Here is a 23,988-nt window from a genome sequence, read left to right on the forward strand (position 1 = left end):
TTTGTGCTGGTAGCATCCCCAGATGATAGAAATCACCTCACCGGACCCCAAAATCTGGTTATAAACCTCTCATGGGTGTCCTGATTATAGGTGGGGTTCGTGATTGTCATGCTGTACATTCAAAACCCATGTCAATTTTACGAAACTTTATCAAATTGTAGAAGAAGGGTTACTTAATGCAGAAGAATTGTAAAAATGGGGGGTTCATGTGCTCGTTTTAGTGCTAGCAGAGCCTCCTTGCGACGGAAATCATCGTAAGACCCCCAAATCTGGTCAGGAACCAATGCAGGGATATACTCTGCTAAAGGATGCATGAATCTCATGCGGTTCACTCGAAACCCCATTTTCTTTAAAAAAAGACACACACACACACACACACAAAACATGTCACAATTGCAGTGATATGGTGAAAAATATTCAGAAAGAAAGGTCCATGTGCGTTTTTGTTATCATTTCCCTTCCACAGCCATAATGATATTATGTGGATGCAAGCGTGGAAAACTCCATATTATTGATATGCACGCTTGTTTGTTTGTTTTACCCACTTGCTGTAACCATGTACAAAAAGTGATAATGGAGGAAGAAGAATAAATATAAGGAAATGGGAGTTTTGGCATTAGTCTGACTGTCCTCCAAATGAGAAACAAATCTTAATACAATGACGTTGATTGTAGATTGCATGTGTTGGTTGTTGTAGTGGTTGGTAAAGTGCGTGTTGTAAGCTATGGAGAAGTACCTCCCCCCCCCCCCCCCGAAAAAAAAAGATTCTCCTTTTGTTACACCAGATTTGGTAATAAAAAAAAATAAATATATGAATGGTGAAAGTGATGAATAGTCTTGTTTGATAACACTTTCGTGACCTTGTATTTTGTAACAAAAAAAAAAAAAACCCAATATTTTGTATTACTGGTAATGACAAGTTTAGATCTAATTTAGATTTTAACAGAGACACTCAGATTGTTTTAGCTGCTAGACCTAAAGATGAAATGTGCATGTGTCATATGCTTGTTTTGTTGTTGTTGTTGTTCTTGTTGTTGTTGTTGTTGTTGTTGTTGTTGTTGTTGTTTTAACACCTAGTCCAATAGACTAGTGAGCCTTAGACCCCGACTTGGGCCTATAAAGGCCCTTGGTACCTTACTAAGCACCCGACTTAACCATGTTGATGACCGGATAATGAACTTCATGTCACAAAACAGATCTATGGATTGAAAATGGTAACAGCTCTGTTCCACTTCCAAGCTTCGCGATTCCGTCAATCAGTGTTGTGCTACAATGACCATGTATATGCGGCTCGGACCGCTGAAATTCGCGTGGTATGTACAGATTGTAACGCGTACAGTCGGCACGCGAGCCGAGCGAGGTCGCCCAGCGCGGCTGCCCGGCGCGGCCGCGGTGGGGAGCTGTCCAAAGAGATTATACCACAAGAGGGCGTAGTCCAGTGAGGAGGCAGCCCACAGAACTCTTACACATAGAAGAATCACTCGCCACCCGTTTTGTCGCCGTCGCTCGACTCATTGTCACGTGACGTCCGCCATTTTGCTTAGCGGAACTTTTTTGCGTGCAAATCCCAGCAGACGCCATCCACATACAGTGACTGCATGTTGCAACGTGTTTTTCTGACGTTCCGAGACCCTGAGCGAGGCATTAAAATGCCGTATTGTGCGGCTGTAAACTGCACAAATCACTTGACAAAAGATTTGGAAACAGGTAAGTTTGACACCAAGCCAAGATGAGAATAACAAGTAATTAATTTCCCAAGTAACGTTACAATTAGGCGGATCGGTCGTATGTTGGCTTTCTTGTGAGCGCAGTAGCAAAGGTAGTCCCAGACACTGGATTTTGTGTTTGCCGTCGACATATCTGTTTACCACCAACTACCAAAATATGCAAAATAAAAAAGATCAAGTAGGCCTAATTTAGGCCCTGGGGCTATACACTCTGTACGTTGTGTGTTGGGGCAAGCAGCTTTGTACATGAAAAAAGTACTATCTATTTATATGTAAATTTGAGCTTAGGTGTAAACTTTACACGTCGATTTATTCTTGTCTAGCTAGAGTCACACTACTAGTGGTGGGTCAGTGTCAGTGACAACACTACAGTCGTTTTAGATACTAGATTGTCTAGACTGACTGTGTACTCTAGTATCATCAGGAGCTTTCCATGGACCATGTCCATGCATGCAATCATCATCATGCTTGCCATAGTTGTATTGTAGGTACACATGTTTTATGATTATGAATATGAGGTCTATACAATTCTGATATGGTAATAATTTCCACATGTATCATATGTTCTCTGTGTGTTAAAAATCCTAGATTTCCAAGAAGGGGTGTTGCTCTTCGCCAAAGATGGATTGTGAACATGAGAAGAGACCACTGGATTCCCAAACCATACTCTACCTTCTGACCGCTTTGAAGAGAAGTACTTCGATCACACCGGCCAGATAACAAGGCTGCGGGCAGATGCTGTACCAACTTTATTCAACTTTCCACAGCATCTCATGAGGGTACATGCAGAAGAACAAATTTTAATTTTGCATGTTAGGTGTTTGAAATTTGAGTTTTAGTTTTGAAATCCGTCCGTCCAGGAGCAGACATATACCCTTCTGTGTATGTCTGCTTCAGAAACGGATTTTAATCTACCATCACATCGCATCCTGGTCGCTGATGAAGAATGCGATGAGTAACCTGTTTAGTGTCTTGTTTCTAAATAATGCGCTTTCCTTGCCAGGATAAAGCGTTTTGAGGTCTATTGCCATTTTAGGTTTTTATCACATTCACTTCTGTTCTTTCAAACTATATTGCAGGATTTCATTTTAAATGGTGCTTAACCTAACAAGAGCAAGTGCAATTTTGCACTACATTTGTATATGAATGTATTGCCTTTGTTATCATTGCCAAGAATGCCTTTCATATTCTTGCCAGACAGTGCTCATTATTCATGGATTTATTTTTATGTTGTTGCCACATTGCCAATTTAATGCATGTTCATGAAACATTCCTTTCGCAATATGCAATATTTTTCATACATGTATTTGCGAGACTTGTCTTGCCTACATATTGTTGCCACGTTAACATTTCATACTATACCATAGTATGTTTTCACACTCATAAGGATTTCATTTTGAATTGCGCTTGAAGCGAACAAGTGCAAGTGAAATCATGAATTATACAGTGTTGCCTTTGATATTTTTTTTTAATTCTTGCCAGTGTCCATTATTCATGGTTTTATTTTGCTGCCATATTGTATGCTAAGTGATTGTACATGCATTTGCTTTTATGATATACAAGACATGTAGTTGTCATATTTGTGACACTAAGTCGCTTGTTTTGCCTACATGTACATACTTTGAGATACAGTGTAGTATGTTTTCACACTCTTTAGATTTCACTTTGAATTTCGTTTGAAGCAAACGGGTGTGTGTAAAATCTTGCATTATACAGATGTTCATGTATTGCCTTTAGTTGATATAGTTATGCCAAGAATGCATTTGATATTCTTGCCCGACAGTGTTCATTATTTATGGATTTTATGTTGTTGCTATATTGCATGATAGTTGATTATACAGGCATTTGCTTTCGTGATATATATTTGTTGTATATATCTGTGATACTTGTTTTGCTTACATGTTGTTACCAAATTATATTTTCATACTATACAGTGTGTGGGGTAGTTTTTGTTAAAGTCATTACTAAGGATTTAATTTTGAATCATGCTGAGCTAACAAGTACAAGTGAAATCTTACATTTACAAATGTATTGCCTTTAGTACTGTTACCAGGAATGCCTTTGGTGTTCTTTTCAGTGTCCATAATTCGTAGATTTATATTGCAATATAGTGCATGCGGATCAACACAATATGTTTTCATACTATACCATAGTGCGTTTTTACACTCATTAGGATTTTCTTTTTGAATCACGCTTGAAGCTATCAAGGGCAAGTGAAATTGTGCACTATATTGATGTATTGCCTTAGATAATCTTGCCAGACAGTGTTCATTATTCATGAATTTTATGTTGTTGCCCTAGTTCATGTCCATTATAGATGTATATAATATGCATTTGCTTTTGTGATTACAATAGTTGTCACAAATTTGGGACACTGGTGGTCTTGCCTATCATTTGCATAACATGTTCCTGACGCATGTACTGCCTGTGATTATAGCCGCCGTATTAGGTATGATAATGGTACGTGTACTTCAAGCAAATGGTATATCACTGTACCGTGGTTGATTCTCAGCAATCAACTTTGACCTTGATAAATGTCAAATAAATTGTAAAAAATCAGGAAAATTAACTCTGTCCAACTTAACTTCCTGTTTTTTGTGGGAAGACAATCTTGAAAGGAGTTCATGTTTGTAATGTGTGTGTGTGTGTGTGAGTGTGTGAATACATATATATATATATATATATATATATATATATTATATATATATATATATATATATATATATATATATACATACATAGATAATTATATATATGTATATATATATATATATATATATATATATATATATTGATTGATTGATTGAGTACCGGGTAGTCTACATGTTGGTGCAGGAATATCATGATATCGAAAGTAAAACAGGAACCAAGTTCATGTTGATCACCAACAATTTATTTACAGCACACAAATATTTGAGCGATTCGCTCTTTCTCAAGTGTTGTTGCAAATCGCTCAAAAATTGGTGTGGTGAAATAAATTGTCGGTGATTAGCATGAACTCGATTTCTGTTTTATTTCATGTATACAGATATACAGTGTATATATGCCTATAGGCCTATTGCTTCCTATACCAATATGTGCAATAGTGGTAACTACATTGTACTACACACTACTAATGATAATGATAACAGCAGGAATATATATAATTAAGGTGATGTTGTCTTCCAAATTTCTAATATGTTGAACGAGTATATGTCAGATGGGGAAGATGTATTACATGATCATATCCACAAATCATTGATTTTTACAACTGGACTGACTGGAAATTTAATTTGACCTGTTTAATGGGAGAAAAATAAAAAGCACGAACACACATCTTCTTACAATATTATTGGAGGGGGGGGATGCAAGACATAGGGTTGAGAGGGGTATCAGAAAAATGGCAGAACACAGACAAGGACAGGCGTGCGTCTTAGATTATTTTATACCAAAGCAGATCACGTCTCCGAAGTCAAATAGATCTATCCAAAAGGGGAAAAAACACCTGTTTTAATACAGACAACTTTCAGGGAAGAGTGTGAAATAAATAACATAAATGAGTACATGAATCTGTGGTCAACGCTGGATTGAGAAGTATGGTAGGTGTCCAACCTACCGACCGGGTCCATAACGACCGGCCGCGCATTATAATGGCATTGCGCGTACAGAAAGAAAATGTACGCATGGGACTACGCGCAACGGTGTTCGATTATTCACTTGGCTACGCTACCGAGTAAAATGTGGCGAAAACAACTAAGTATTCCCTCTAAATTACCGAAATTTAGCAAAATCGAATAAGGTTTATCGTGTAACTAACGTTACATACAACATTATAACTAGGCCTACCTTTGCTGACTCGTTGTTAGATGTAGAGTATCCTTCCGTAATAAATTTGACGATTTTGACCGCAAAATTGTCACCGCCGCTTGTACGATCGAGCACACACGTTACACATACACATGACATAAACATTTTGTCGCCCGCTACGACCGTACGAGTTGATGCAGAAACGAGAAATGAATGTGAAAAAACAAACCGACTCATCTAATTTATTTCAATTACGATAAAAAAGTTTCCTTATGAAAATCAATTCAAATTCATCAAACGGTCCTTCAAAAGTAATATCGAAGGATTCAAAATATATTCAAATATTATTGGGAAAAAAATGACGGCTAGAAAAAAACAGCGGCCTGTCGAAAAAACGCATTTAAGTGCCCTTTATACGTATTCTCAGGGTGGTCGGTGGAAATGAGCAGGGCAACTGAGTGCGGAAAAAATGACACCCCACGCGTTCGAAGCCGCCATCTAAGAGCGCGTACCTCAGATCGCATTTTCAGTGCGCGCTTGTGAATCCGGAGTATTTTCTCCACACGTGAGTAAAATTTCAGGCCAATTGTAAGATTTTTCACGTTTCTATTGATAGAAAAACGTTAGGTGTCCGGTATTATGGACACCCAACCATACCAGTTTGACAGTTTACAAGTTCAAGTAAATATCAAGGGTTATAGCGGCTGTCATACTGCCCGATCAGTGAGTTGACCGTACCGTACTCGCGAGGAGCTGCGGAGGTTCCGCTAAGCAACATGGCGGCGTGTGCACTGAGGCGTCACATCCGGGGCGCGCGGTGGCGACACCGAGCTCAGCGGGTTGTGAATGGGTGTGATTCTTCTATGTGTAAAGGGCCGTTCACATTGGAGCGGTTTTGCGGCAGCGGCAGCGGCGGCGGTTTGCCGCTAAACTCTGCCGCAGCGGCACGCTGTGCACACTGGAGCGGTTTGCCGCGCGTAATATGCAAATTAGATTGTTGCCCTTGGGCACCTGCAGTTTACTAGTAATCAATTACGTAATTATCATGCACATGTATACATTGTACCGTGAATACATTCCCCATGGATCTGAGAATTCACAAAATCACTTTTCCGAAACGAAACAAACAATAAAGGAAATCAAGGATGCGTAACATGCAAGAAGACTATTGGACAATCAGTACTGGAATCTCAGCTTTTCAACTTTTTGCTTTAAAAAAAAGAACACTTTCAACACAGACTGTTCAATGAAACTGCAAAATATTCCTTGTGTTACTGATATTGGTATGCACGCAGAAATTATTGCATCGGACCACTGCCATATATACTGAGAAGGCGGTACATAAAATGTGTACATCCAACACCTCAATATCTCAAATATGATCTGCGAATGTCACATTTTCCTTGTTCTTGTTTTGTTGTTTGTTTTGTGTTTTTTTTTCTTTTTACAAAATTAGTCAGCATCCAAAGTAATGATATCTTATCTTGTTTCATGTTAACGAGAAAATGACTAGTATTTCTTTTTTCTGGTGTCGGTAAAGTAGTCAACTGTATGAAAGATGAGCTCTTAAAAAAAAAAACCAGCAACATACTTCTTTACTTGTCATTCCAATCTTTTACCATAGAATAGTATACAAGTATTATGATCTATATATATATATATATATATATATATATATATATATATTTTTTTTTTTTTTTAGATCATCATGATTGTGTCATTCATTTTCATGTGCATGTTTGTGTAATGATTTTTGTACTTCATAACTCACTTTTCCTACCGCGCCTTGAGCACGTTAGTCATGTGGAATTGGCACATTAAATGTATACTGTATTATTATCATTATTATCGATGAACTCTATATGGATGAAATGTTAATGTTTGATTTGATTTATGTCAGTTCATGCTCTTTTTGGAAGTGTATTTACAAAGGTGAGGGGATGTTTTAGAGAATATGCCTACCATTCACTCTCCTACTCAAACCTACTAGATCTACGTATGTAGAGTATAATGTAATCCACAAACGGCCCATAATAAACTCACCCACATACTGTACTCCCAGCTATGGAAAAACAAGAGTAGCATTTTCACTCTCCACAACATGTGTTTTATATTATGCATGGGGAAGAAATTAATGGCAGTTTTGCATCCTCTTAGAAAAAACAAACAAACAAACAAAAACAAAAACTACACACACACACACACACACACACACGATCTCAGTTTGGATTTCAAATTCATACATCTGTATTACACCATCAAATCTGCGCTTTCAGAAATCTGGATAGCATTTTAACAGACAGTCGATTTCCAAGTGAACCACACAACTGTTGGGTAAAGTGATTACCAAAAGCCAACTGAGGTCGGTTTTATCTTAAGCAAGTTTTGTGGAATTGCACTAAATCTTTTCTTCGAAATTTAACCATCGAATGAAAACATTAGTTAACAGGCATTTTAACCAACTTATCGGTAAATGACAAACATCACTCGAAATACACATCAAACAATGTACATACACTAATACAAACCACACATGTCAAATTTAGCACTTGAGACACTAATTCAGGACAATTGTTCCAACATACAATCTCATTTGATGTGATCTAATATGGCAGTATGTTGCAGAAATAAAGTACAGTGTATACATATACTGTTAACATTTGCGAAGGGAAGTAATATAACACATTCACATGTAAAATGAAAATTCACAAGATCTGACACTGTATGAGCAACTTTGTAAATCTGAATGGACAGACATGAGTTGTCAAAACAATACAGTAATGGTAGTATGGTACTGGATTTTATGAATGATTGAAGTACATGTATGATAATTAACACCAATGTAATTTGTATCTTGGACCAATTTTCTATAAGCATATTATTCTCATCTCCTACATCTGAAAAAAAAAATAATTCAGTGCAAATTGCTAGCAGAACTGCATACTTTACAACATAAAACAAATCAGTCGTTTACATTTCACCTTTCAAACCTCATAAGGACCAATCTTTCTAAGTAATAAGAAACAAAAAGTACTTGTATTACATGTACATGGGTCTAGGGCAATTACCCCCTGGGCAATTACCCCGGACCCTTCCCCTGGTTCTAATCCTAATCCTGAACCTAATCCTAACCCTACCCCAAACTCCTAACCCTTGACCTAATCCTAACCCTAATCTTTACTCTAACCTTACCACTAACCAGTATTTAGCCAGGGGGTAATTGCCCTCTGGGGCAATTGCTCGGATACGCATGTACATACATGTACGACAGGAAAAACATAGGAGAGAATAGGATTGAGAGAAAAGAGCAGTACAGAGTTCATCAAATGAAGTGAGCAAGAAAGAGCGGATACATAGGGGTGGATGAGGCTTGAGATTTACAATGATATGGACATGTATTGAAGTTTGAAGATGTATTGAAGAAAATCAGGATAAGCAAAGGAATACAACAAAAATGGGCACCTAGGTGCTTACATGGTTCAATTTAGCTAGTCAGATAACAAAATCAAGTAGCAAACAGAATAGCAACATATTACGCATATCCAATGCAATGACCTGTTATGAGTTGTCTGACATCAAATACTAATTTAATGCAAGGAAGGTACAAACTGAGTATTCAAGATTATACATGTAATGAAAATAATATTCGATGCCATGTCAACACTCATAGATTTGGGTTTCAAGATAAACTTGAATCTTTCAAAAATCTGTAGTAACATGCTTCAGGTACACTATAAAGTGCTTGGTCTACTGCTAATCATTTTACTCATTGCCATGCAGCATAATACAATATTGCATCCATACTCCAAAGTCAAATACACACATGTGACAGGTACTATGTAGGTACATAGTGAAAAGGTGGAATTTCATCACATTTTCGAATAGTATGTTGGCTACTGGCCTACCTGGGAGCAATGCAAAGAATTGTGTTGTGGACCTGTACATGTATTATGCCATCACATTTCTCCTGAGTCGAGTTCTAACTGCGAAGTGATACACAATAGCCTGCCTTGTATGATAATCATGAAGAACTTGATCACTTCTTACGAACATAGATGAAATTGCGTGGGGTACATCTTCACTACTCAAGTGATACATGAAGGATGCCAGTTGAAGACAATTATATTTTGTGTTTTCATATTACCAGTCACATTATAAAGACTGAAAGTAGTTTGATCCACAATATCTTGGTTGAATTTTCTATAGATTTTTTTTTTCATTACCATGGCAACACATTAATTACATACCACATTTACCTGTAATAGTGGCCACATATGCCAAGTGCTAGGTCAACTCCTGAAAGAGCAAGAGAGTTGTTGTAACTTGGGTTGGAACCAGGTGCAAGCATGGTTAGCAACAATACTGTTGACAGATATTTAGGCCAGGTGAGGTCATTTAGAACTACAGTGTAGTCTCCATGGCAATGTCACAGTTTGGTGCTCTATACATCCCTTGTCAACTTGTACACACTATGTGTGGGCGTGGTGTGTAATAATGGAATTAGCAGCTTTTCACATATTCGATACTTGTCTACATTATCATAAGTAAAACTCCTTGAAAAGTTAATACAAGTACATGTTTCAAAGAAGCATTAACCACTAATAGTATCAATATAAAGGTACCTTATCATTCATACATGGTACAGGTGTATAGTCAAAATACAACAATATCCAAATGGCAAATGGCTTGTGAAATAACATGGTCACTGTTATGAGGAGATCACAATTAATGGGTCAGTGCCTATTTCCCTATAACATTGTATGTACTTCTCAAGCAAATGCTGTTTTATTATGCAGACTTGATACGGGAAGGGTGGAGATGATAAATAAATGGTTGCATTATGGTTGACTCGGCAAATTTAGAAAATAAGGGATGGATGCCAAAGTTTCAAATCCTCCTTGTTTGTACAGGAGTCCCTTTTAAAATGGTCTCACCGCCATGCAATGTGGCCAATAGTTGCGATTTAGAATGAAGATCGACTTGAAGACAAGATCAGCTGCACCCACAATGCCTTGAGGACTGTGCCCTGTGCTCCACAACTGCAGATACATGTACCTGAAGAGGGTATAATTTGCTTTCTCCAATAAAGAAGGATGAAGGGCTGTGACTGCGGATGTTCTGTGTCGACCACATATGAGCAGAATAATAAAACAGTCCTTCCTGGAAGAACGAAAAAGGCAGGCATATATGGAAACAGTGTAAAACATTTTAAGACATATTGATGTGCACTATTTTCTTATGCCTTTATACACATGATATTTCCAGTAATTTTGTATCATATATTTACTAGCAACTCCAGCAAAGTAGGAGCAAGAGTGACCAAGATCAGAAGGTCATTCTTTAAAGCTGAAGATCTACTATGCACATGCAGGAGTGAGTCAAACATGATATCTGGAAACAGGGGACAAAATTGTTTCAGAAGGGAATGGGGAGGTAGTACAGGCCTGTAAGAAAGCTACAGATCATAACAGAACAATTCACACAATTCTGGCCTTCATGGTGCGATTTGTTTGTTTGTTTGTTTTTTCCCATGTCTTGCTTAATTACAAACCAGAACTGTCTTTGCAAAGAAGTGTAACTTTGTCTTAAGTCAATTTTTTTTTGACCAACCCCCCCCCCCAAAAAAAAAATAATAATAATTAAAAAAAAAAAAAAATAAAAGTGACAGACAATTTTACATTCAAAGTTATATTTGACATGCATTTTCATGTCCTCCGAAACTGATTAAATTGGTATGGGCCAATTACTAGACCTAGGCACCTATGGTACACTATAATACACACTATTAAAATGATTGATTGATCCATGCTGCATATTGTCATACCTGTCAAATGTATGGGATGTTGCCATGAAAGAAAGAGAAGAATCTGCATACATGTACATTTCCTTGAATGAAGGGGCAGGGTAAAGATTAAAAGATGTGCCTTCACAGAAATTTCACTCTTAATTTAAGTTCACTCTTTAGTTCTAGGTGACATACAAAATAATGTAACTGTGTTGTCATTAGAATTATCAGGTACGGTACAATACATGTACCATCACTTCCAAAATAAAGTCGTTGTTTTTTCCTCCCACAGGAGTATTAAGGTCAAGTTCTGAACAATGGTTATGGTATAGATGTACCTAGAATGTCAATCTTTTGAATAATGCACTTTCAGTAAATCCTGAAAGCTGAAACTCACAGCTTTCCAGTCAATGAGTGAGCTTGCATCAAAACCTGGTCAGGGATGCAGCCTCCTTTGCATGGTCTTTCTGCATTCGCTGAATAGGAGGGAAGCAGATTCAATTACTGTTTACCTGAGGGTAAATAATATTCATATAAGTGAGGCGTTATACAAATGATGTGTTATACATGTACAATGCATTATAACGTTATTTCCTTACATGAATGGGGGAACTTTTTACTCAGCACAAAGAAAATGTAATATAAACAGGTCTCTTTTAAAAAGCACCTTAGCCCTTCACTCCCATAACCAACACCACATGCAGGAATTGATTGCCTGAACTTTTGATATCTGTTTTTTGCTCTTAAATTGCTCATTTTGCAGTACAGTGTAAGTGCTACTAAAATTCCAAGTGCTTCATGAAACTATTCATGAAAATATACATTTGGTATTGCTACCGACATGAATTAACGCACTGAATTACCTGCAGAACACAATACAGAGGGTCATCTTTCCTACCGAGGAACACAAAGGACTGGCACAGCCTCCCAGAAGAAGTAATGGCTGCTTCAACCCTTGATACAATATGTCAAGGGTCAGCAATTAACCAACCACTGCATCACTGGCATTTAAATTGTATGAATGAGGGTACCACCTATCGGCACCCTATGAATTTGCAGCTCATTTATTCCAAAAGTATAAAACAAATTCACCAAAGTTTTTCCTCAAATAACCTGTAAATACTGCAGTTTCAAATCTTGTGACCGTTCTGTTGATTCCAAATCTCTGTTGTAGAATTATGCAATTTTAGTACGTGCGATGCATTTTCTTCGCGTGGTTGAAAAAGGGTACCTCACGATCTGCACCCCTTCCCTCCATAGGTAATACAATTGTACATGTGAATTTCATAGTCACGCGTTGTTACTGTGTGGATGTGTAATTGAAACGTGTTTAGTTTGTTTTGTTGGCTTGATTTTCGTTTCTTTGTTACTGTTTTCATAGCTATAAAATGGCACTTAATCCCACGCGTACCTTTTTGTTCTATACGCAAACAGCCATGATATGCAGGGTGTTGATGCACCCTGCCGATAGCTGGTACCCTTACCATACATTGAAGAAACCGTCCAAGTCTATTGATTGTGGGAAATGTGGGCATCTTTGGAAAGGCAAGACAAGATAATGCACACGTATGCTTACCAGCTACAGTACAGTTACAGTTAAAGTGATTTTAAAACATTAACAGTTACCCTTAACTTGGTCAGACTCAGCCTGAGACTCATGAGAGGATTTGATTCACTTTCTAACAAGACAAATCAGTCCTACTTCACTGCCTGTCTGATGATGCAAGACTGAACGCAAGTAAATTCATGTAGATTGTCTTTGTCATACCAATGCCAATGGACAAAGTTGTGGTTATGTGTATGCATTTATACCAGTGCGGTTGCAGTATGGCAGCACAAAAACACCTACGTAGTACATGACCTAGATCTAGGCCTGTATAGAGGCAGACTCAATACCCAGAACATACTAAAGGGCCTAATGCACATTAGGTCAAGAAACTTTAGACTAGAGTCTAGAACTATGTCTAACGTTAACTTAAACAGTATCAGGCCTAGAGGCTAGGTGTTTCTGTTGTTGTTTTTATTTGAATTTATTTGCCGTTTATTGACCATTTTTTCCCCGTATTAGCTCTAATCAACGCCAAATTTTTACTTATGAATTACTTTCTAATTCAAAAAAAAATTCCCTCTAGGCAGGGCCTACATTATTTTAATTTTATTAGAAATAATTCAATGATATATAACTCTATATAACTCTATGATATCAAATATATCTCACGTTAGAGTGTCTAGTCTACTAAGAAGCATATTGTAACGTTGAATATGTTGTATACGCCTGCCTACGTAACTTTTTTTTTTTTTTTGAGTATGTTTAGGGCCAGGCCCTACCGCCTGCCTACCGGTATACAATCGACCATATTGTGGTCCATTTATCATATGAGAAGCCCTTCCCATCTATGGACCCCATACATTGCTGGTCATTAGTAGGTGTGGGACTAGTCGGGCAGTAGGAGTGCTCCTACTGGACCTAGTAGTAGTAGTTCTCGATCTACTCTAGATCTAGACTCCACGTTGGCAGAATACTCTAGACATAGATACGCGTATATGGGACTGTGATATTGATAGACTGCTTTCTTTCGCTGGCGAGTCTGCGTCTATGGCAAAATACGTGGAAAGTTACAATCTGCAATGTAGCCTCTGCAAGAGAGTGACCGCTGTCAAGGGTCGAAACAAATGGCAAAACCTTGAGAAAACCAAATGAGCAACTTACCATTTAGCCCGATTTCATCACCAATGGTCTCCAATTCGATATTTTCCTTAGGAGTGTTTTTGTGAACATAATTGAGTTTATTGTACAAAAGTTGTCTTTTCTGGACGTCTTCATTCCGCTCTTCGACCGACGTGTTGCACCTTCGCGAGACTCTTTTTCAAGCTAGAGTTTATGACCCCACCCACATAATAACGTCAGGAACTGTACTCTATTATGATTGGTCAATAGCAACCTCGCCGCAGCGGCAGACTAGAAAAATCGCTCAGTGGAGCGATTCGAGAAAACCGCTTGCGGTTGCCGCTCTGAAAAGTCACCGCTACCGCTCCAGTGTGAACGGTTGTACGTGAACAACACGCGAGGGATTTTTGCGGCACGCCGCTGCCGCTGCCGCTGCCGCAAAACCGCTCCAGTGTGAACGGCCCTTAAGAGTTCTGTGAGGCAGCCACGCGAGGGAGCTGCCATTTCGCGTTGTGGGAGCCGCCATTGCACGGATCCTGTACAGTTATTAATCAGTAGATGGCAGCGCACTGTTTTATGCGCTCGAATTGAATATTCGGCGCAGGGACCGTGCGTTGTTTTATTGTGACGTCACAATGGTCATGTTTAAGCGTCATAATGGTGCTGATGTTGTTTCATTTTATGGCATGAGTGGGAATGTACGCGAAACAAACGTCATAATGCTCAAGTACAGTCTAGTCTACACCCAAGTTTCCACTACTTATTTTGCGAACAACGAGAAGGTCTAGACTCTACCAAATGGTTCAAATGATATGATATCATCGTAGAAATTAATATTTAAACAATTAACCACATTGTGATTCTGAAAATGAAAATGTGTAATGAAGAATAACATATCATTCCAGATATGATATGAGAAGATATGACTTGAACGTAGACTTAGATCCAGTGCCAGGAGCTGAGTGTGCGCTCCCTCTTCAATTTTGGACGCACTATTTGTACGCACGCGTATGGCGACTACTTACTCTATAGGTATAATCTCTTTGGAGCTGTCGGGTATCCGTACGTACACATACCACACTCTAGCTCGATCTACTAGCAGCTGCTCAGCTCAGCTAGCTTATCACTCGTGCGTGCGCCTCTACGTTCTTTGTTACGTCACTGACACCTGCGCAGCTAGGATGCGCACAAACTCAACTGAGGAACGTCCTTAAAGTGCTGCTGAAACATGTTAACGTCTTATTACTGCTATTGCATAGTATATATATATATATATATATATATGATTATATATATATATATACATATATATGTATATATATATGTATAAAGTCACAACAGAGGAATGCAGGGAATGCATTAATAGCCAATCTTGATTTAATGAATAATCCGAATTTTCGAGGATCCTTCCTCTTCTTCAGGGATGACGGTGCGAATATGAATATTCGCACCGTCATCCTTGAAGAAGAGAAAGGATCCTCGAAAATTCGGATTATTCATTAAATCAAGATTGGCTATTAATGCATTCCCTGCATTCCTCTGTTGTGACTTTATTATTGCTATTTCTAGTATGGTAGCCCTACTACATATCGACCACCGTCTTTTAAACCGACCGCGTATTCATTGGCGCACTAACGCTTAGTACGCACTTCACTGCGCGCAAAGCACATAAAAATGGATTGGCTTTGAATGTTGGTGAGGATGGTGTGGGAAAACGCGAAAATTCACTGTTCATTAATGGTTTTAATCAAGGACAAAATTTCGAATGAATATTTTCACCGAATCGTAATGACAGCACAATGTAATGTCTATGGAAGTTTCTAAAAAGCTTCGTAGACTTTTTCTACAACACGGAGTTCAATACAACTCGGTTTGCGTGCATTGTCAATGCAAAAACAGCGGTCGATCCTAATAACGAGCTTTACCGCGGGGAGCTGAAACAAGGCCACGCAAGTTCGTCGGCGATATTTTTGCACTGAAACTTCGAATCGAAAAGGGAACAACGGCATTTGATAGAGCTGGATTTTCTCAATCACGTATGTCAAGTTTTTTACGTGAATTCCAGTGTTAAATATTCTTATCAAGCAAATAAACATTAGGCGGTCGATGAGTAGTAGGTCCAACCCTACTGCCAATACGCGGAACAACTACTGTACAATATATATATTTAATATAATCCATATACTTTAGTATTGTATGTATATCAGTCATGGCGTATAATGATAACAATACTAATGATCAAAATCATTTATGATGCTCGAAATCCACTCTGTGGAGTACTCTAGACGTAAATAGAATATGAGAAGAGAATGTTATAAGAAGTAAAGTGAGTAGGAAGTATTAAAGTATAGGTAGACCCTATGTAAGTAAAAAAAAAAGACATGCTATAAATAGATTGTCAAAAGGAGACATTAAACAAGTGGGGTTTTAGATCACTTTGAATGAAATCTGATGTATGGAATTGCATGAATGTTTGATTTGATTGTTTAGTTGTTTACCCGTGTGCCAGTTAAGGATTTGATACTGAGCTAGTGTCAGCTATTGGTATTTGATAACATGAACAAAAAAAGCGAACAAATCTGCTTCAAGAGAAGATCACACCGGATTGGCTGCTAAGTCAACAGTAACTTTCAAGCTTGACTATCTATTCCATTTTGAATTTCTTTTTGCAGCTTCGACCATGGAAAATATCAATTTGATACTGAAAGACACCCTCAACGTGAAGACAGTGGAGTACTTCGACACAAAAGGACGTGGCTTTATCAACAAAAGCACAAATATTTCAACAGAAAGGGGGAAATTCTTTGTTAAAGTAAACACAAAAAGTGAGGCAAGTGTTTTGCTGTAGTATTTCTTGTGGCGAACTGATGTCCAGTAGCATCAGTTTTTCTCCGCAACTAAAAAAAAAAAAAGATTTGGAAATATGTTTATAACGGTAATGTCCTCATTGGAATTGAATATTATTTTCTTGTGATGGCGTCAGAAAGAGAAAATGAGACAGAATCAATGAATAGCAGCTTACAATGTGCTATTTACATAAAGGATCAAAAGAATTGCATTATCTGGGATATGTGTTCCTAATGATAATCTCCCACAAGGCGTTGATAGTCCACGTATAAAAGTTGACATAAGAACCTTAAGTAAAAGTAGTAAACTGAAAATAAAAATGATGACAATATCATCACTGAATACAATGATAACTGCAATAATGGCAACGATTATGATATCATTATTTATCCTGATTGTAATTTTTGTTGAAGAAGAAGAAAAAGGGTGGAAGAATGAAGAAAAGTAAAGAAGAGGGAGAAAAAAATAAGACGAAGAAGGACACTGCTTACTGAGTGTTCAAATACTAACATATGATATATCTTGTTTTCCCCATCCACTCTCCGTACACACAATTGGTATTTACCTCACCATTTTTGCTATGTCAGGCAAGGATGATGTTTGAAGGTGAGCGAGAGAGCCTGCTCTCCATTCTTGCCACTGAGACCGTAAGGTGCTGTACCCCCTTGGAGGTCGTCGACCATCCGGATGGTTCGGGCGCCATTTTCATCCTCGATCACCTTGAGCTCCGCGATCTCGATCAACAGGCCAGAGAGCTCGGAAGGCAGATGGCAAGGTAAAGAGCGCCAAAATATCTTGCCGTTTTCATATTAACTCATTACAGTATTTGTTTGTCTCCCCATGTGTATATAGAGTGTAGGCCTATTCATTAATAAATTAATTCATTCATTTGGGTTTTTTTATTTCCAACAGAAACATATAAGTATATTACAGAAATTGAATACATAAATTTCATCATAATACAAAATAAAGGATAGTTGGAAATGGGGAGGAATGCTAAAAAGCTGGGCTTGTAGGGTGCATTTCCCCCACACGTAATACAAAAAATAATATGATCGATTGACTGATATACGTAAAAAGTGGATGAAACAAAGAATATACAATACAAATATACAATGAAAAAATACAACATACAATGTACAATACAAAACAATATGCAATATATACTATATACAACTGTAGATGAATTCTCAGCAATGCTTTTTTTTTTTTTTTTTTAACCTGGGAGAAAAATTGTTACACTGTTGAAGATACACCCTACCTTTTGTCTACTTATTTTGCCATTAATATTCTAGACACCCGAGGCAAGCAAACAAACACACACACACACACACAAGTTCAAACATTCTCTAAAGATTCAGTGTAATTCATGACTGGTTCATAAGGAAAGCATTTGATTTTTTCCCTTCATGGGGGAGGGGTGCTTCAAAACGCACATTCGACGAGAACAAAACTCGGGAGTAAGTTTTGTTCTTTTCTTTACTCTATAAGAGAAAGGCAAAATTTTTGCCTCAGACCTTTGGGAGAATTTTGCTGAGACATCATCGTTGTGATCTAGTAACCAGCATACATGTATTCTTCTTTAATGCTTATCATGTGTGGGGAAAAAACCCCACACTTCATAATAGGTGCGCAATTCCTATCAAAATTGTTGTTTCTCTGTTGACATTTCCATTTTTTCTTATTTTGATAAATCTGATTTCAGTCACAGATTTCACGTTACGTTTGACAGTATGACCTATCGCTAAGAAATACGTAAACATAATATTTAGAAAATGTCATTCAACTTTGGTTACAACAAATACAGTGAGGAAATAATCTGTGGCAAATGTTATGTTAAGTATTTTTTTCAGACGTCAAACCAAATCATACAGAGCAATGTAGAATAAGTAGTTCAGAAATTTTTCTCAATATTTAGGCTTTGTTGGTTGAAAAAGTGAAAGGGTAATGAAATCTCAAAGCAGTATGTTCATATTCTAGCTATGACAGAGTGACAAAATCAATGAATGAAAATTAATGAGGACGGGTCCAAAATCATGTAATGAGCTCCATGATAATTCTTACCCCCTGAGCATAAACGTTTAGGTTTTTGTTCTGTTCTTCCCTTCAATCTTAAATAGTCTACATCTACACAACATTCGACTGAAGGCGGAAGAAGAGAAATGTGCGTCAACAATTGGATTTTTTGACCGGAGAGAAGAAAGAGGGGTTCCACGTTTTGAGAAACGATTTGGCTTCGGCAAAACTACATGTTGTGGAGTTTTGCCACTGGAAAACACGTGGACTGACGACTGGACAGTGAGTCTACTGTTTGTCCAAATTGATCAGTGTTGATCTTTATTCTTTTTTTCCTTCTCTGATTGCGCGTTATATGGGTTTATTTTACCTGTCAAAGGTCAAGCTACGTACAAGGGAAGCTTTTAAGTGTCATTGACGACTTGACGACATGGCGAGCTACTTCATCTTGTCAAGACGACTTGATATTCATATCGTGTCGACATGGCAAGATATGTAACTTACCTTGTCGACCCATAAACTTTATTAAGACGACATGTCGACATGCACTATATTTTGCCAAGTCGACTTCAAGAAAAAAGTATACGTGGACATGGCGACATAAATGTAATTCAAGTCGCCACGTCGACATACTCTTTTTGAAAATCGACTTGGCAAGATATGCTGCCATGTCGACATGCATTTATTTAGAAGTCGACTTGTCGAGATAACGTATGTCGCCATGTCGAGATACACATTTTGGGAAGTCAACTTGGCGAGATGCAAGTCGCCATGTCGACGTACTCTATCTGGAAGTCGACTTGGCAAGATAATATATGTCACCATGTCGACATACACTTTCTCTGGAAGTCGACTTGACGAGATAATGTATGTCGCCATGTCGACATACACTTTTTGGGAAGTCGATTTGGAAAGATTTATATGTTTGTCACGAATTCGACATACGAAGGCGACTTGGCGATATAATCTACGATGTTCAAAACTACAGGCTCAAATGAAACACAATGAAGAATGAAAAATTATGATAAACGATACATCACCATTCAATTTCAGTGCCATCATTAATGCTTCATAAGAAGACTATGACAGTTCATTACGTCATTTTGAACAATATAAAGGAAATGTGAAAATGTCACTTTTTAAATGAAAAGTGCACATTTTATTGGCTTGTTACTGGTATATGAATAATTATGTTAAGGATAATATCATTCCCCCTACTTTCTGAAAGAGGTAAGTCTAGTGCTTTTCCATTATAATTATGCTAGATAAGTGAGCCTCCGGTGCATTTTCTCATGTAAAGATATCTAAAACAAAATCCACTGCAGACTTTCTTTGTTCGACATCGCCTTCAGCCGCGGTTCCGGATGATCGAATATGACCGCGAGGTGACGGAGCTCTGGTCTGAGTTCATGCCGAAAATCTCAAAGTTTTTGCCTAGTCCTGGTACTGTGACACCGTCATTGCTCCACGGTGACCTACACATGTACAATATGGCCGAGACGGACTCCGGACCAGGTAAAGTGATGAATTCTGATACCCATGATAATAGCATTTTATGACAATTATTCCTTCTTATTTTTATCATGATTATACTATTACTATTATTTTAATGTTGTTATAAGCATGAGCAACATTTCTTCTATTATAGGTCTACTATCATATTCAAAACCCTTTTATTTATATGATCATTGCTATCATGTAGAATGCATAACGTACATTACACATACACTGTCCCACAAACACAATTTTCTTTTTTATTTTCTTCAGGTCGCTGAACTTTTTACGAAAATTGACTGTAAATTGATTCAGTAACTAGCAAGGGACTGTATGAATGCATCCAAATATGATATACAGAGTGCTGTCCTATTTTCCCACCAAAACACATGTCTTATGTTGCCATCTTTGGTCGTATAATGATCTCCTGGGGGTGTTTCATCAATTTAGTCAGCGCTGACAAGTTGTCAGTCTCTGACAATTTCAGCAAAATCGTTGGTTTTGATTGGCTGAGATGCTCTGGTCACTGACTGTTACTATAGTGATTGTCAGATACTGACAACTTGTCATCGCTGACAACTTTCATGAAACGGTACCCAGATCTTCACCTACCTGGGGGTGTTTCACAAACAAAAAAAAATCAATCAATCTTGAATTCTAAGATAGACTTAAAATTTGCATTGGCTGTGTGCGACTTCAATGATATTTTAATCTTCATATGGAGATTTTTAATTCAAGCACTAATCAACAAAATTAAAGTTAGGGACATACATTTTTTCTGTGGATTTTGATAGCAATTTAAAATGGATCCTGAAAACATTAGACAAGACTAAAAGGAGAAACCAGCGGCCTACCATAATTTAAGTAGATCTTAACTTTTAAGATTGACTTCAATTCTTCGTGAAACACGTCTGGTTTGTCATATAAATAGATTGCATATATGAACGTCGTGTCTCTTCCTATACATGTGATACTGGAAATAAAATTTGATTTCAATTGCATTGAATTGAATTGATTTGATTTGATTTGATTTGAATTTAATTTAATTTAAATGAATTCAATTCAATTTAATTTAATCTAATTTAATTGAAATGAATACAAAATTGTAAGGTGGGGGGGGGGGATCTGGTGATCCAACATATCATACTTTGTGGTGAAATAATTGCATTTAGTTGCAAACATATTTATGGAATGAAACTTGCCTTCTTTCTTTTTTAAAAGATTTTAGGAGAGTGCGTTTACTTACTAGAGGAATCCTTTTTTTTTTTTTTTTTTTTTTTTGCTCCATATTCTCCCTTAGTCATGTACGACCCTGCCAGCATGTATGGCCACCACGAGTATGAATTCGCTCGCAGTACGTCGGTATTCCCGGATTTACACTCAGAGTTCTTATCAGCCTACCACGAGGTCATCCCAAAGACGGATGGATTCGAGAAGAGGCAGAAGTTGTACAGGCTCTTCTTCTACCTAAATAAATGGTACATTTATGCAATATGATATCTTAAGGCCGTGTCACACCAGCCTTGCGTGCGACTTGCAAAGAACAATTTTGACTACCCGGAGGTCCCCGTAGATGATCCGCACATGACAGTACCTAGCATGTATCTCAAAAGTAGTCGCCCGGAGGTGCGCACGCATATTTTTTTACCCGCAACCATGTTTAGGCCCTGTCACACCTTTCCGTGCAAGCTACCCGGGCTTGTTACGTGTAGGGATTTTCTAGCATACCGGACATTCCTGAGGGCGGAAAAGGATTTGTGCGAGTCAGCGCATGTGTCTTACTTGCTGGACGCGTTATACTTGCGAGTATACTGTGTGACCTTTGTACCAGTCGCGTGGGGGCTGACAACTCAGTGAAGGAATTCCTCTAATGGAATGGCTGAAATCTCACAGAATTTCATTATCTTGGCTGCATACGGGACTGCGAAGTACCTGCGTGGGAATTGCCTGAGAAGTACTGCCGCTAAGAGTCTCCTACTGGCGTTCTGCGTGGACCTCTACGGGCATTCCCGCGACTCATCCGGAAAAAGTTTTGGTCATGCTCAAAACTTGGCTGCGGTTAAATCGGACTTGCGTGAGCACCTCCGGGCAACTACGAGCTAGATACTGTCAGGTGCGGACCAACTGCGGAGAGCTCCGGGGAGTAAATTTGTTTCCCCGCAAGTCAAGCCGCAGAAGTTCCCCCGTACGGTATGACAAGGCATGAATGAAAATTGCAAACATTCTTGTTCGTCCGCTGAAAATCTTCTACATGCTGGAAACTACCTCCTCGTCACAAGCCCGCGTAGCTTGCCCGGAATGGTGTGACACGGCCTTTCAAAATGCCACTGATGACTGATTTAAAGGACAATTCTGGACCAAAAATAACTTCGATTGCCAATAGACAAGCAATTCACAAGCACAACCATTTGACAACGTAAATTTTATCAAAATCGGATTAAATATGAGAAAGTAATGTTCAAGATTTGTAAATTTTTACACAACAGATCTCACACGGTTGATATGAATATACAAATAAGTGACGTAGTGATGTCCTCACCTCAAAATTTTCCTAGATCTTGTAAAAAAACAACAAAAAATGACCAAAAATGACGTTAAACATAACGTTATTCCTGGCTGAATAACTTCAAATAATAATTCTAGTATAACATGTATCATACGATTTGAGGCTGGGCATATAAGACTGACAATTTCAAGATTTTGTGTACAAACTACATTGCAAGTTGTGTTGGTGATGATATCATCAATTAACACATTTGCATATTGACATTGACTGTTCAAGTACTGTTTATATTTCTGAAAATTGCTTAGATTTAGTAATTTCTTAACTTTCTCTAATTTTTATCCGATTTTAAATAAATTTTAAGTTTGTGCTTATGAATTTTCGCTCTTTTTTCTGAGATGAACAAGAATGATTAACTTGTTTGGAATTGTCCTTAAAGGACAAGTTCACCTTCATAGACATGTGGGTTGATTGAATGCAGCAATATTAGTAGAGCACATCATTGAGAGTTTGAGGAAAATCGGACAATCCGTTCAAAAGTTATGAATTTTTGAAGTTTCTGCTCACTCAAGGCTGGATGAGAAGACTACTACAGCTTGTGATGTCACATGAGTACAACAATATAAAGAAAGAATAAACAAAATTCAACATATTTTCACTTTTCTCGCATAACAAAAGAACACTTGACTTCTCTCTTTCAGAAGGCAGGGGGAATAATATTACCCTTAACATATGTCAGTAACAAGTCGAAGAAATGTGCACTTAATTCAAAAAGTGAAATTTTGTAAAAATTTCTTTTTATTTTCTTTATATGGTTGTACGCATATGACATCATACACTATAGTAGTCTTCTCATCCAGCAGTGACTACGCAGATACTTTAAAAATTCATAACTTTTGAACGGATTGTCCGATTTTCCCCAAACTTTCACTGATGTGTTCTACTAATATCGCTGCATTCACTCAATCCACATGTATATGAAGGTGGACTTGTCCTTTAATAGACGGAGGAATGACATGGAGCCTGAATTGAGCAGGTCATTATATATTTCGAAAACAACTATTCTATAAAAAATTCCGCAAATATTCACTTTTCTAGCATAATGCAAAAGCACTTGGCTAACCGCTTTCAGAAAGCAGGGGGAATAATTGCTACCCTATAT

General features: G+C 37.8%; 1 protein-coding gene across 1 annotated transcript; it reads left to right on the forward strand.

Annotated features, from left to right (window-relative positions):
* The first annotated feature begins 17,406 nt into the window (after window positions 1-17,406).
* On the forward strand, window positions 17,407-21,820 carry LOC139724305 (ketosamine-3-kinase-like). The gene is made up of 4 exons (XM_071635451.1): window positions 17,407-17,588; window positions 18,934-19,111; window positions 20,182-20,344; window positions 21,624-21,820. Exons 1-4 carry the CDS (start codon window positions 17,407-17,409, stop codon window positions 21,818-21,820), a joined length of 720 nt encoding a protein of 239 aa, XP_071491552.1.
* Window positions 21,821-23,988: the final 2,168 nt, after the last annotated feature.

The sequence above is a fragment of the Diadema antillarum genome, unplaced genomic scaffold (genome assembly GCF_040938485.1).
Source record: "Diadema antillarum isolate AM-2024a unplaced genomic scaffold, OU_Dant_1.0 scf00000015, whole genome shotgun sequence".
NCBI classification, from domain to species: Eukaryota; Metazoa; Echinodermata; class Echinoidea; order Diadematoida; family Diadematidae; genus Diadema; species Diadema antillarum.